This window comes from Miscanthus floridulus, chromosome 8, assembly GCF_019320115.1.
Source record: "Miscanthus floridulus cultivar M001 chromosome 8, ASM1932011v1, whole genome shotgun sequence".
Taxonomy (NCBI): Eukaryota; Viridiplantae; Streptophyta; class Magnoliopsida; order Poales; family Poaceae; genus Miscanthus; species Miscanthus floridulus.
In genome coordinates, this window is record NC_089587.1 from 7,273,602 (window position 1) to 7,288,079 (window position 14,478).

The following is a 14,478-nucleotide window of genomic DNA, read 5'->3' on the forward strand; positions in this document are numbered from 1 at the left end:
TTTTTTTTCTTTTTAGTATAGTCAACAACTCTCCTACTATAGATCATATGATTGTGAATATTATAGCAAAGAACAATGTACTCTGATGTTAAAAGTACTTGTACTATTTTTTCCCACGCACCTTTGTCTTTATATATCTTGATTTATCCCGCGTCTAAAGAGGTGAGTCAGTCTAAAGGAAAAGGACAAGATCATCAATGTAGCTATGCGCTTAATTGAAACTCTAACCTTCACTTTTACCTCCTATTAAGTAGAAAAACACGACGGCAATTATACATGATAAATTTTACAAAAAGACAACAACGATAGCCATACCCTTGATGATGATGTACAAGCGACTAATTCCATGATTGAGACTAGATAGGATGACACAAGCTCTGGTTATCAAAGGTTGGATCTCTTTATTTCTCTATTTATGTTAGATGTCTGTTTGACGTGACTCTAGATCGAGATCCATGTGTATATATTCGTAGACTGAACTAAAAGTGATCTAAAAATGTTTTATGTTTAGCATAAAGTATAAACAAAACAACAACCAACAAGAATACATACTCATATCATATTGTACTCAAGAATAAAGCAACTTCTATGATTGCATCTGGTTAGTCATTAAGTCGCTAATCCTATTCCTATCCCTACTCCCTAAGACCCTAACACTAAACTTGGGTGTAGCCTACCTGCAGCTGCACAAGCACAATGCGTGGGATCCTGAAGATGCTGCTTCCTGCCAAAAGCCAAACCGAAGGCGTCAAGGTCAATGCAGAGGGGGGCGCGGAGCCGCGGAGGGAGAAGGAGAAGGGAACAAGACGAGCAACAGGACAAGCCAACCAACCCTTTCCATTCCCAATCTTCCAGCAGTCTCCCATTCGTCTCCAAGTCTCCGGTCTCGATCCCTCCCTTCCAGAACAAGACAGCTGACGCCGCCGCCCCCCGCCGGCCGCACCCGTCCATACCTCCGGCCAATCGTCTCCTCTCCCGTCTGTCCCGCTACTCCGCTTATTCGTCACCTTCGCCCCGGCGCTCAGATCTCCGCCGCGCCTCCGCTTGATCCCCCCGCACCCACCCACCCCCATTGGAGGGAGACCCATCCTGCGTTGGTGGGCGCACGAGGTACGCACGCTTGCGCCTCTTCCGTCCGTCCTCTCGCCCGGCCGCGGCGTTTAGGGTCGCCGATTCGCGTTCTGCTCCTCGGTACGGTAGTCATCCCGGACCCGGAGGGCGCTTCGACCCACCCATGCGCAGGCATGACCCAGCAGTTGAAGGCTTGGGATTGGCGCTGCGTCATAGGTAGCGGGGGAATCGGGACAGTATAACTGGGATATGGGTATCTGGAGCCGTGGGGGTTTTGTGGGGTTTTAGATACGGTGGTGGTATGCTAGAGATACTTGGTTCGAGCAGATATACTGTTGGAATTTGATTCCCTCCGTTCCTGGTTCCATCCATTGATGCTGGCTGGGTTGAGGTGACACTCGCCTTGGTCACTGGTCCCCGTGTAGCAACTTTGCAGCATTTTCTAGTTGTGGCTGACAAAATCTAGTACGCTGAATCCAGCAGAATTGGTTAATTCTTATTGAACCAAAACTATAAACAACAGTAAAATAGGCTCCCAACATGGGATATTGGGATGGGACCATATAGCTGCTTTATCCGTCAACTCCAGTAAAGCAGATGGAGCAATCAGGCATCAAACATGAAACCAAGTAACACAAAACTGTTCGAAGTAAAGCAGATGGAACAATCGGACATCAAATCTGAAACCAAGTAACACAAAACTTCAACGTAAAGCAGATGGAACAATCAGACATCAAATCTGAAACCAAGTAACACAAAACCAGTTGAAACCTAATGGTTTTACCCAATAAATGTTGAAAAAACTAGCTAATCAAAGCATGAGGGCTAATCCTTGCTCTGATTAAGCGATTAACATATACTAGGTTATTGAATATACAACTTATCATCTCCATATCTGAGAGACTGAGACTGATAGCCCTGAGCCCCTGATTACAGACCAAACTTTAGTTTTCAGTTAGCCATACTTAAAACCATCACGATAAATTCTGTGCATCTTCTTCTAATTGGCTTGATTTTTTACATGGTGTTGATTTATTTAACCTGTAGTTTATCTGTTCTAACCTTTCAGCACATGCTATTTATTGATACGTGACTTACCTGCCATTTACTATCTTGCAGGATCTGATTTTATCAAATGCCTGGCAAAATGCTTGCTTGGTGATGTCTGGCTATGATTTGGGTGTTGTTTATCATGCAGTTGGCTTCTCATGGCACTCAAACAGAAGAAACAATGCAGTCTGTCCCCCACTGTGATCACGCAGAAGTGTCGGATTCGCAGCCAACAAGTTCACAACTAAACCTGATAGAGAGATCAACGGAGCATCTAGCCTCATCTGAAATCAATCCAGTTAGTGTTGATGGTGACAATGAAAATATTGATGCCAATGAAGAAACTCACCTTGTTATTCAAGACGTTCCTCAGTGCCGGATTTGCCTTGATAATGAAGGTTTACTCCATGAGAACTTTTCTTAGACAGACAGTTGTTAAGGAATTTGAAATGCCTTGTTATTTTTTTAATACTTAGTTTGTGTTTGTTTTGTTGCATACCCGCTTGGAGTAGGTGATGACTTGATTGCGCCCTGCCGTTGCAAGGGAACACAGAAGTATGTCCATAGGTCCTGTCTTGATAACTGGAGATCAACAAAGGTCTGGATTCTAGAGCATCTATTCTCTACACGGCACAGACTTAGACACTTTCTAATCATCATTATTAGTCTAGTTGGCTCTAACCTTGTATGTTTGTAACTCATCACCCAGGAAGGTTTTGCATTTTCACATTGCACTGAATGTCGAGCTGCATTCTTTCTTCGTGCAAATGTTCCTCCAGATCGATGGTGGTTAAGATTGAAGTTTCAACTTTTGGTTGTTAGGGATCACACATTGATCTTCTTTATTGTGCAACTGGTAAGATACTCACACCTTTTATAGATAATTGCAACAGATTCAGTGATTCTGTATTAATATTATTTTGAGCTGAATCATCTTTTCTCTTTCTTTTCCAGATTTCATTGATTTAGCTGCAGCTACAAATACATATCAATTTTTCTGTTTTCTGCATTATTTAAAAAATGAGCATCATGCATGATCCAAACTATTTGCAGTGTGGTTATCTACACTCAGTTCATCTCCTTTCCCTTTCATCCTTGTGGGTTACTTTGAGCAAGAACATGGTATTCTTTATGATTACATCATGGGAGACCAACACACAGTATTTTACATGATCAAGAAAGAGGCCTGGACGATCATAGTGAACTGCACACTTATATACATCTTTTTTCGCTCTAATAATCTTGTTTTTTCTTATTGTCTTTTAGGTAGTTGCTTTCATGGGTATGGTGGTTTACAGATTTTATGGAGATGAACTGCGAGAAATGTTTGGTTATGAAGAGCACCCATATGCTTTCTATGCTATGGCGAGTAAGTTAATTTAATGATTTTTCATAGTGACATCTACAGATCTATAGTGTGCATATTGTATTCTGGTCTCAACTTTAGTTTGGGAAATTTCCTGAACAGCTGCTTTACTTTGAAGCTGAATGAGAGCCAATACTTCTGTATTCTGTTTTACTGGAACTGCCTAATGCTGATTTAGATTCAATTTTCAATGCCATATGTTTCATGTAGCTACTATTGGATATGATTTGTAATTAATGTTGCCTTATGTCTCTTACCCATTGTGAGAAGTGAGGACTGGGGACATGTACTATCTTGGTGTAGTTCATGATATAGCATCTTTGAACCTTAAAGATAAAGGATCATTCATTCTGTTTCATGTTAATGTGTTATGGTTACACAGTATTACTAGTGTAATCATGGACACTATCTTGTATGATTCCACAAATTGCATACCAACCTAGTTAGAACTCTATGGATCTTTTTTGGCAGTTCATAATTGCAGGTGGACATAGTTAACACAGCAATTTTATGTGCTCAAGATAAACCAGTGATGAATAGGTTAGATCATTTGAAAAGTATGCAAGGCACATAGCTATATCTCTGGCAGACTGGTTGAGAATGCAATGCTATATGTCTCTCCTTTGTTGTCATCTACTAGGAGTATAACTGAACAAATTTGATTGTAGAAGCACTGATATGCATCTGTACCTTGTCAACTGCTGTATGTTTACATGAATTTAAAATTTTACCTGTACTTCACATGAAATGCTTGTCAAGGAAAAAGATTAATGTTTGAAAAGTTGTTCAAATTGCAGTATTGGCTATTGTTTTGGTTGGTTTGCTGTATGGGTTCTTCATTGCTATAATATGTGGACAGAGGATAACTGAGCGGCATTACCATGTTCTTGCAAAGCAAGAGTTAACCAAGGTCTGTGAAAGCAAGAGGAAAATTCAGCAAGTTGGATTGATTTATCTTTTCTCCTTATAGCTTATTGTTTTCTCATTTAGCCCATAAAACATGTATTAAATATTCTGCTTGACATTTGATATTCCGTTGCTGTCAGGAGTATATTGTAGAGGATCTTGAAGGAGCTGACCAAGTGCCAGACCTTGATCCTAACCATGTTACAGAGTTGAAGATATTAGGACTATATTGAACAGCTGCATATAACACCAGGTACGCAATTTTGCTCTTATTTCTTTAAAATATTTACTTACGTGGTCTCTTGTTATTTACTTCTATAGAAGAGTATCTCTTTTTAGCATGTAGGTGGAAGTGTACTAAAGTTCTCAAACAACAGTAATCAATTTGAAGTGGGAAATGTTTCTCATTCAAGTTTTTTCTTCAGCCTGCATAATCAGTTAGCTTCTACAGTTTTGTTTGATTGTGTTGCCTAAATTGTCAACCACCATGATTCGTGAATATCTTCATGGTTCCTAAAATCTGAAGTACTTCTCGAGTCCTTTCCTTTGCACATCCAGGAATTTTGATGTAAACAATCAATACAAATAGGTTCAGCTCTCTCCCATGTTTTCTTCCTGTGGCTCTAGCGAACCTTGGTGCTCATTGTGATAGGTCTGCAATGTTCACTGGGGCCAATTCATACCATACCACCCAGAACCCATGGAGTCCACAGAATACCCACTCCTAAGGCTGGCATCCATGTAATGCCACTCAAAAGTTATAACTGGCCCATACTACGCCGTTATCCTCTTATCTTCTCTACTTCAATTTTTTTCAGCTCAAAAGCTGATATGACTGGATTATTGCCCTGTCTAGAAATAAGTCTAATCCAGTTCAGTCCAACCTATTAGCAACATGCTTTGGAGCACCAGGATGGAGTGAAACATAGTTTGACTTTTTTTTTCATATCTGTGGATGGAGACAATAAAATTGAACGTGCCCTTTTTGCAATCATAGCAATCAACTATTAATACATGCCACATATCATTTTAATTAAGAAATACATGATAGATCACACACTATTAATGGAACCTAGCCACATTCATGCAACCATACATGTCCAGGTAAACATGGTCATAGGCATACATAAAGGGCTCCCGGGCATCCAGTCACATCTGCATCAGTGTGTGATGAGTTCAGTCAGGTGGGTATTATGTTCGAGCCAGGGGTAAAACATTCAATGGACAAACGTTTTTTGGTTGAGAAAAAAAAAATAGATAAGGGAAGAGGTTAGTAGTGTATATGAACTATGAAGCAAAAGCTCCACTGTGGTTATTCTATGGACTGGACACAAAGCTTAGGGGTGGTGTTCTGTGGATTCCATGTGTTACCAATGGCACCCAGGTCACCTGTGGTTTTCCTTGGATCCAATAACTTATTTACAGAGCATTATCCATTGGGCCATGCATGTGACATCTGGATTGAAGTAACTTGAGTGACACAACACTTGTTTGGTTGTACTCCCTCTGTCCATCAGTCTCCATCGTATAAGTCTCATGCACAATGACCAAGGAAGAGTTGTGGCGTGCATATTTTCCTTTAATCTCAGTTCTCCCTTTAATGCCCGGCATCTGTTTGTTTTCTTGAGTAGTAAAGTATGCTAAACAGATGCAAATGCTGTTATCCCACATGCAATCGTTGCATGCTGCATGCCTCCGCATGAAAAGCGTACTTGACGGAGGGAAGCTAACAGATCTCAACGGGAGTGCGGCAACGTATTTATTCGGCTTGGCATACGAGGAGTATTGAGCGCAGTAAACGAAGAAAAATAGGGGAGAGAAACCTAGACGAGTTTTTTTTTTTTTTTAGACGAAGCAGACTAATGGATGGAGGGAGTACTAGGAATGCATTTTTTTTCCTCGAACATGCAACAGAACTGTGCGCCATTATTATTAAGGAGGAGAAAATGAGTCTAAGAAGACTTGTACAGTCCCTTGTCCATTTGGGTGAGGTATACATAAGGGCTCACCGAACAAAACTAGATTACAACCATCAACCAAACAAAACACTCACGGCCATATGCTACTAAGGCCTGTGCCCCCTCCTCCCATCCACCCACCCACCCAGCACACCACATTTTATCCTCATCTCCAGTGCCTTGCATGACAATGCTAAAATTAGGTGACACACCCTCAAAGATGCAACCAATCCTCTGTTTCCATATCCACCATTCCTCCAACATGGCCAATGAATTAAAAGCCCTTGCACTGCTGTTTAGGGACTTGTTGCAAGGCTTGACGCCACTACAAGGTGAAAACAAGATCATCTGAACCTGGAGTTAGCTGCTGCAATCCCACCAAGGATAGCACTGAGACCCAGACACTTCTTGTGAACACGCATGAAGTGTTGCACATTTTCTTCTTGATCACACAGTGGGCAGCACATAGGGTGATTAAGGCCATGATTGGCCAAACAGTCAGCAGTCCAACAATGATTAAGTGAAGGCTAACACCCCAAAAAAAATGCAGTGAGGTGGAGCCCAGGTTCTCCAAATTTCCTTCCGTGGTTATGTATGTTCACTGAGTTGCTCATCTTGAATCCATCGATTTTGAATGCCATAAGGAGCCGTTCTAACAAGCTGAAGTAGATTTTACAGGAGAAGCACAGGGCTAGAAATATCTCAACAAAAATATCATTTAAATAATCTTGATTTCCTCCAATATGCATAGGCATGTTGCAGGTAGGAAATAAGAGATGGGCCTATTGGTTTCATGAATCAGGTGTACAAATATAGGACAGCGAGGGAAAACTTTTGGGGGGGGGGGGGGGGGGGGGGGATGTAGTCAACAGAGTTGGGTTTCACCTTTCATCTTCATATCCGGAAAGCAATTTGATCCAGTTCCAAGCATGCTTGCTGAGGCTTATTCAGACATACTCTGTACTTTGGTTTTTTTGTATGTCAATATGTCATGGAAAGAGTGCCTGATAATTCAAATATGCAGAACCTACATATGACGGCCATGTATAACGCTTACAACGAATACTGTTTTTGCAAAAAAAAAAAGAACTATTACTTCAATTATTTATCTGGTAAGGACGGTAATGCCCTAAATACTACAGCTACAAATCAAATGTTGAACAAGGAGTTGTATTTATTTGTTTGCTTTAGTGATGGATGAGGTCACAAGGGACATACAAGGGGACATCCCTTGGTGTATGCTTTTCGCGGACGATATAGTGCTAGTTGATGAAAGCCGGACAGGAGTGAATCAGAAACTGGAGTTATGGCGGAAGACTTTGGAGTCCAAAGGTTTTAGACTCAGTAGAACTAAAACTGAGTATATGAGATGTGACTTCGGCACTACTACTCGGGAGGAGGAAGATGTTAGTTTGGAAGGTCAAGTAGTGCCTAGGAAGGATACCTTTCGATATTTAGGATCAATGCTACAGAGGGATGGGGATATTGATGAAGATGTTAGCCATAGAATCAAAGTATGGTGGATGAAGTGGCGGCAAGCGTCTGGTGTCCTATGTGACAAAAGGGTACCACAGAAGCTAAAAGACAAGTTTTATAGGACGGCGATTAGACCTGCTATGTTGTATGGTGCAGAATGTTGGCCTACGAAAAGACGACATGTTCAACAGCTAAGTGTCGCGGAAATGCGTATGTTGCGTTGGATTTGCGGTCATACAAGAAGGGATCGAGTTCGGAACGATGATATACGTGATAGATTAGGGGTAGCGCCAATTGAAGAAAAGCTTGTCCAACACCGGTTGAGATGGTCTGGACATGTGCAACGGAGATCTCCAGAGGCACCGGTGCGTAGTGGAATCCTAAGCCAGGATAGTAACGTGAAGAGAGGCAGAGGAAGACCGAAGTTGACTTGGGTAGAGGCAATAAAAGGAGACTTGAAAGGATGGAATATACCCAAAGACTTAGCCTTAGATAGGAGTGCTTGGAAGACAGCTATTCACGTGCCTGAACCTTGATTGCTTCTTATGGGTTTCAACTCTAGCCTACCCCAACTTGTTTGGGACTTAAAGGCTTTGTTGTTGTTGTGTTGTTGTTGTATATGCACTGCATCCACAAGGCAAGAGCACCCCCTCTAATTCACTCTAGCTTCACCACTGTTTATCAATAGAACTTTGGTGCCTCAGTGACCACAATTGAGGAAACTAAATATCCCTCCCTTTCCCTTTCTTCTTTTTACCCCCTTGAAACAAAGATGATGGGTGTAAATTGTAGTCTGAAGTATCAGCAGTAATGATGTCCAATAAGTGTGAACATTCAAGAACTATTAAAACAGAAGAACATGTCAAAGGTGTATGCTGCTATTTTCACTTGCAGCTATTTTCAGCTGGACCATGTCATGGTCGGTGCAATTATTGTGTGTAGACATGTCATTTAATGTTGTTGGGATACAGTGTTGATGCATCTGAATCAACGGTTCATGATGAGGTACTACTTCCTCTGTTATCTAGTACAAGCTGCTGGATTGCTACTGCATAGACAGCTGTGTAAGGATGGACATAGTTGTTGAAGTTACCAAAAATGGGCTGGGATAATTATTTGAGATTCAACGCTCTCACCTTCCTGATTACCATTCGATTCATCCATAGAAGTCACACATCTATAGTTGTTGAAGTTACCAGAAATGGGCTGGGATAGTTATGATGCTGTGTTGTTGGGAAATCACATTTGTCACACTGCCTAACTACCTCAAAATATGTGCGGATCTCTTCTAAATGTTTCAGGCACTCAATCTTGAATTAACTTTCTTGTATATTCTTTTCCAGATAAACATTGATGATGAATCGGGAAAAGCATACCGGAAACAAATCCTAGGTTGATGTTGCAAGAAATACAAATATCATTCCATTCACCTGGAGACGTGAGACGTGCAAAATGGGCCTTTGCATAGCCCATAAATTCTTGAGACGCAAAACACACTTGCTCATTTGAAGAGCACTATTTGAAGATTCTTTGGTTCCAATGTAGGTTTGATAGCTCTCAAAGAAGATAATAACATTAATCGCCACACATCTCAACGGAGGAAGATTATGGTAGAAGTGCTAGGATGATGGTCTGAATGGACATTTTTGTAAAGTAGTAGCATATTTCTATTCTCCCTTGCTTCAGGTACACAATAAACACATAACAGCTAAGATGCAAATGCTTCGTTGGTTCTACATACCCTGTAAAACTTTACTGCCAAACTTGCAATCCTGTCCTTTGATTATTTTGATCGAATCGATGAACTAAATAATATAACCTGGAGCTGGAGGTGCTCAAAAGTCTGTACGCGTTGCAACTCTCTTCAGAAAATGGAATTGATGTGGGCTTGTGCTGGATTGCTTGACTTTGCTGCCATCATAATTTGGTCTGCACATGGGCGCATCTTTTTTCAATTGTTTGTTACATTTTTCTCAATTTTCTATGGTTGCTAGTACCTTGGGACTTGGGATGTGCTGCTGAAATCTGGAACATGCGAGGGTACTCCTGCCTTGATGCTTGCATTATTAATAATACGGTAGGCACCTGAAGGTGGTGATCATCAACAATCCTGTGGAACCATCTCATTGCAAAAGCTATCTAGATCCTAAATTTCGAATATATGTATGGTGCCTGTTTTGAATTAATACTAGTAATCGTACCTTTTGCCTTCAGATTTAATTAATATGTTGTTAAATGACGGTGAAAGTGAAACTGATCCTTGGTGCCTTGTTAAAAGAATATTCCAGGTAGAGCTGCCTCAGTGCCTGTCAAGCGTGTGAATAACCATCATGGATCTGCATGAACTTTCTCCAGAAAATGCCATGATGTCACCACGACAACTGTAAGTTATGTTCTTCTAACTTTATTCATAGTCCTGTCAATTAGCCATGAGACCAGGGGCGAAGCTGCCTTGTGTACCGCACACCCCCCCCCCCCCCCCCCCCCCCCCCCCCCCCCCCCCCACACACACACACACACACACACACTTTTTTTTTTTTTGCAAAAACAATGAGTTTGATTGGAATTCCACCGTATATGCACCCCTTATGAGACACGTCTATGCACCCACTCTAATTTGCTTTAGCTTCGCCATTGGCCATGACCAATGAATCCTTGAACTAAAACTCCTTCTGGAAAGCTTGGTTGGGTTGCTGAAGAAGCAACGTTATGTTTGACTCTTGCTTCCTAACAAAACAAATGAACACCGATCCAATCTTCTAGTTTCTTATGTAAGGTCTCTTGGGTCAACTGCACCGAGTTTGCCAAAAACTTGCTTGACTTCCTAGCTCTTGACAAAACTATCATGCTCTATCATCAGCACGTGCACCACAATTTTTTTAAAAAGGGAATCTTTCTCGTTTTTTTCACATCAATAAGGAAGTTTATTACTTCGAGTCCAAGTTAATTGAACTTGCTAAGACAAGATTCAAGCCTTTGCTGGGGGTTAAAGACCCACTAATGGGGTTCCTAAAGCTGACTGTGGCAAGAGCCAGGAAGCAAGCAACCATGTGGCAAGAGAAAAAGAGATTCTACCATTACTTTCCATGATATGCAAGCATGTAGTAACTGAATGACACTGATGATGATGCATGACAGCGTGAGATTGGTGATGGATGTGAGGTACAGACAGTGACATGTCCAGTCCAATGGCAAAAATAGACCCAGTTGGAGTAGAGAGAATTCCTTATCTGACACTGGGAAAATGAGTCGTTCCTTTCTTGGCCCTGAAATTTTCTTCGTTCCCTATTTGACACTCACTTCAACTTTCATCCCTAATTTGATACTACCGTCAAATCCGTTAGCTAACGGTGTTAACTGGTTGTTAAAAAGATGTTTTTGCCCCTAGAAAAAAAAGCGGCGAAGCAAATTTGAGAGGAAAAAAAAACCTGCGCCCGCCTCTGATGCATGCGCCCGTCTTTTTCAATTGTTTGTAGCAGTGCCTCTTCACTGGTCATCTTATCACATAATCAAAGGCCAAGGTCCATTGCTTTAAACTGTTTTGCTACAATGCCATATATAACAATACTCAATGAATTTACAAGCAAATTTAAGATGCATATATATGTACCTTCAGTTTCCTTCGATAAACATATTGATATACGCGTACTACTTTGGTTGACAACAACAACAACAACAACATAGCCTTTTAGTCCCAAGTAAGTTGGGGTAGGCTAGAGTTGAAATCCACCAAGGGCCCCAAGTCACGGTTCATGCACTTCAATAGCTGCTTTCCAAGCACTACTTTGGTCAACCAACAACTACTTTGGTTGACAAACAGACAAAAACCTGATTGGTTTATAGCTGGGAGTGAAAAGGTTGCAGCAAAGTCAAGAAGTACGTTGCTAGAGGCATGATTGTGATATGAAACGTTCATTCAGTCCAGTAGGGGCATAAGCCCCTCCTGATCCCTAAAAAAAAAAATTCATTCAGTGAGTACTGACATTTTGGAGAGCCAGCCATGACATATGTCATATCACAATCTGGTACTCCTTTTGACCTGTACATCTCTTCAATCACCCAATTGAGTTGTTTTTTTGAGGAAAACACCCAATTGAGTTGTTGAAGGCTTATCTCAATGAGGGATAATATGTAGCTTTCAAGCACTGTAGTTCAACAATGGGTTTGGTTTTCTAGGTTTTACAATCCCTGGGCCTTATTTGTATTGCATATTGATGTGAAGAGAGACAGAGATGGAACATATAATCAAATGAACCATCTAGAGAGGTAGTGTCCATAGTCCATAAAAATTACTATTTGCAAGCAGTTAATCAGTTAAACTATATTCATCAGAAATAATTAATTGATGGGGAAAGTGTTAGTGTTTGTTTCACTAGTATCATAGTAAAGAACTATTGAAAGATTAAGGAATCTTAACCAGGTAAGCCAGACAAGTCCCTTTGGTTTTTCCTCTCAAGATCGAAAATGCTTCGAAAAAGGGATTGCAAAAAGGTCTGAAACAGAATGGAGATCAAGGATGGAACAACGCATTTACAATCTGATAGTGTTGCTTTAATCCTTTCAGGGTAAGGTAACAGCTGCCTCACCACACGGCATAGCACTACGCTGCCATAATAGAGTCAAATTGGTGAATTGATACCGATGCCTCGAGCCAGTTGTTGTATATGAATCAGGCAATGGTAGTCACATCCAATGGATACCCAGAAGCTTGAAATACTCCAAAAAATAGCTAAAGTTATACCCAATCATATCCTCCCAACCAACCCAGAAATACTAAATCCCTCCATTTCTAGAATGTGAAGAGCGACCGTTGTCTGAATGCACTAGCTTTATTACTGAAAATACCATGAACAGCCTTTCAAGAAGGTAAAAGCATTCTTGTAACCAGGACTTGGTTTGTGTAACTTTTGTCTTTCAGTTCGTGCATCCAGTCACAGGCCATGATCTTCATTGGCTGGTCTCCAGATGTCTGCAAAGTGCAATAGAGCACTGACTCTGAGGGTCGCTTCTACTTGCTCTTCCAGGTAAATTCCTACCCCATCCTTCAGGCCCCATGAATGCACATTGCCCCCACTCTTATGGCATTGCAACTGCCTGCTTTTGCACATTCCGTTTCCCCCCTTGAACACTAGAAACAAAACCCTAGCTCTTCACACACTGACCATGGCAAGACTCTTTCACCACGAAACGGCGCAATAATGCCGCATTTCCACCTTCCATTTGTGCACATAGCGTGTTGTCAAAACTATACAAAAGGGCGAAAAAAAACAGGAGGGTAACAGACCAACCAAGGTAAGTTTATATGTGGGGAGAGGAGCATAGGTGCTTTACAGAGCAGTATGTATGCAGTATCAGCTACATCTGGTTCAAAGGCAAGATGCAATGTGCATGTGAGTGTGTACATTATTTGGTTTTATCTTTTCCGTTTGCAGAAAAGGTGGAGCCAAAAACAAAGATAAAGCCGGCCGACCACGCATATTTCTCTGTTGCTGATGGTTACCTGCAACATGGAATGCAAGGGAAGCAGACAAATGTAATCGGATTCTGCCAATTGTCTATACAATTCTTAGGTAGAATCAAATGGTCCGGGTCTTGGGAATTTTTAATCTTGGTGCTTTATGCTTTTGTGGGAAAAGGATAAAATTCGTCAGAGTTCAGTTCAGCATCTGGTGCAGTTCTACGTGGGGATTAATTGGGGATCATCTTTATAAAGCACGGTTCATCTTTCAATCAACTTATTCCTTGCTTGTTTCAGTTTAAAAACCTAACAAAATGCGCCTTTCAATCAATTTGATTCAGAAAATCCTTTTACATCCACATTTCATATTAAGCACTTCCACAGCTTGTAAATTGAACTTCTAGTCCTTCAAAGGATTCAGTTAACAATGACTGAATCTGATCTGGGGAACTGTACAAACTACTGACGGAGCAATGTGATTGAACATGAACACAGCAGCCTTTGTCTCCAAGCCTCCCCCATATGTATGAGTGCTAAGCATCAGGCACCACCGGCCACATGGGCATAGGCGACACAGACAGATTAGTGCATGCATAACCCATGTCCTAAGCAGTATTCAAACGGGCACAAGTACAGTTCTGCCTTGGTTTCCACAATAAGGAATCAAGAGACCATATTTAACTCTTTTCAGGGCATATTTACGCGTGATAGATCGTGTGTACACGAATCACCATGCCACCATGCTTTGATAGGATCTGAGCTACTAATACACTGTTAAGAAATTCTTATCATTGACAAGAAACAGTCTTATACCGCATTTTGCGCGCTTTGTGCTATATAAATTTTGCTCTTTATTCTGTGGGCCTTTATTCCAAATCTTATTCGGTTACCTAATTTTATCATTTTTGAAAAGTTTTTATTCTGCATAACCTTTGCATCTCCAGATAAGATATTTTCTAGGCTTATTAGTCATTTCTCTGCAAATATATAACCAAGAGAAAAACCTGACAACCCCACAAGCAAATGAAATTCCCTAGTCTCCTGGCCACTGATTGTAGCTTTTGGAGCAATGTCTTCTCAGGTTTCCCTAGTCTCATCTCATGTGTGTAGTGTGTACTGCATGGACCTGCCTTTGGACTCAAGTGAAACTATGATCCAAAAGCAACAATCACCGGCATTGGGATTCTTTTCCT

The 14,478-nt window shown here is 41.1% G+C and overlaps 1 protein-coding gene across 2 annotated transcripts; it reads left to right on the forward strand.

Moving 5' to 3' along the window:
• Positions 1 to 690: 690 nt before the first annotated feature.
• On the forward strand, positions 691 to 14,100 carry LOC136475607 (uncharacterized). Of its 2 annotated transcripts, XR_010763224.1 has the most exons (10): positions 691 to 1,110; positions 2,191 to 2,519; positions 2,634 to 2,719; positions 2,831 to 2,977; positions 3,388 to 3,490; positions 4,285 to 4,397; positions 4,534 to 4,646; positions 10,116 to 10,210; positions 12,746 to 12,851; positions 13,260 to 14,100. XR_010763224.1 is itself a non-coding variant. In XM_066473129.1 (8 exons), the coding sequence occupies exons 2-7, from the start codon at positions 2,243 to 2,245 to the stop codon at positions 4,624 to 4,626; spliced, it is 819 nt and encodes a 272-aa protein (XP_066329226.1). In that variant the 5' UTR covers positions 695 to 1,110; positions 2,191 to 2,242; the 3' UTR covers positions 4,627 to 4,646; positions 9,171 to 9,668. The 2 variants fall into 2 exon arrangements, 1 of the variants encoding a protein (XP_066329226.1); XM_066473129.1 differs by lacking the exons at positions 10,116 to 10,210; positions 12,746 to 12,851; positions 13,260 to 14,100 and adding an exon at positions 9,171 to 9,668 and having other exon boundaries at positions 695 to 1,110.
• The last annotated feature ends 378 nt before the right edge of the window (positions 14,101 to 14,478 follow it).

Excerpts from the sequence above, each read along its gene's own strand:
- LOC136475607 (XM_066473129.1), top strand. The coding sequence starts at position 2,243 with ATGATTTGGGTGTTGTTTATCATGCAGTTGGCTTCTCATGGCACTCAA. Across the intron at positions 2,520-2,633 it reads GATTTGCCTTGATAATGAAG|GTGATGACTTGATTGCGCCC; the intron begins GTTTACTCCATG and ends CGCTTGGAGTAG. Across the intron at positions 2,720-2,830 it reads ATAACTGGAGATCAACAAAG|GAAGGTTTTGCATTTTCACA; the intron begins GTCTGGATTCTA and ends CTCATCACCCAG.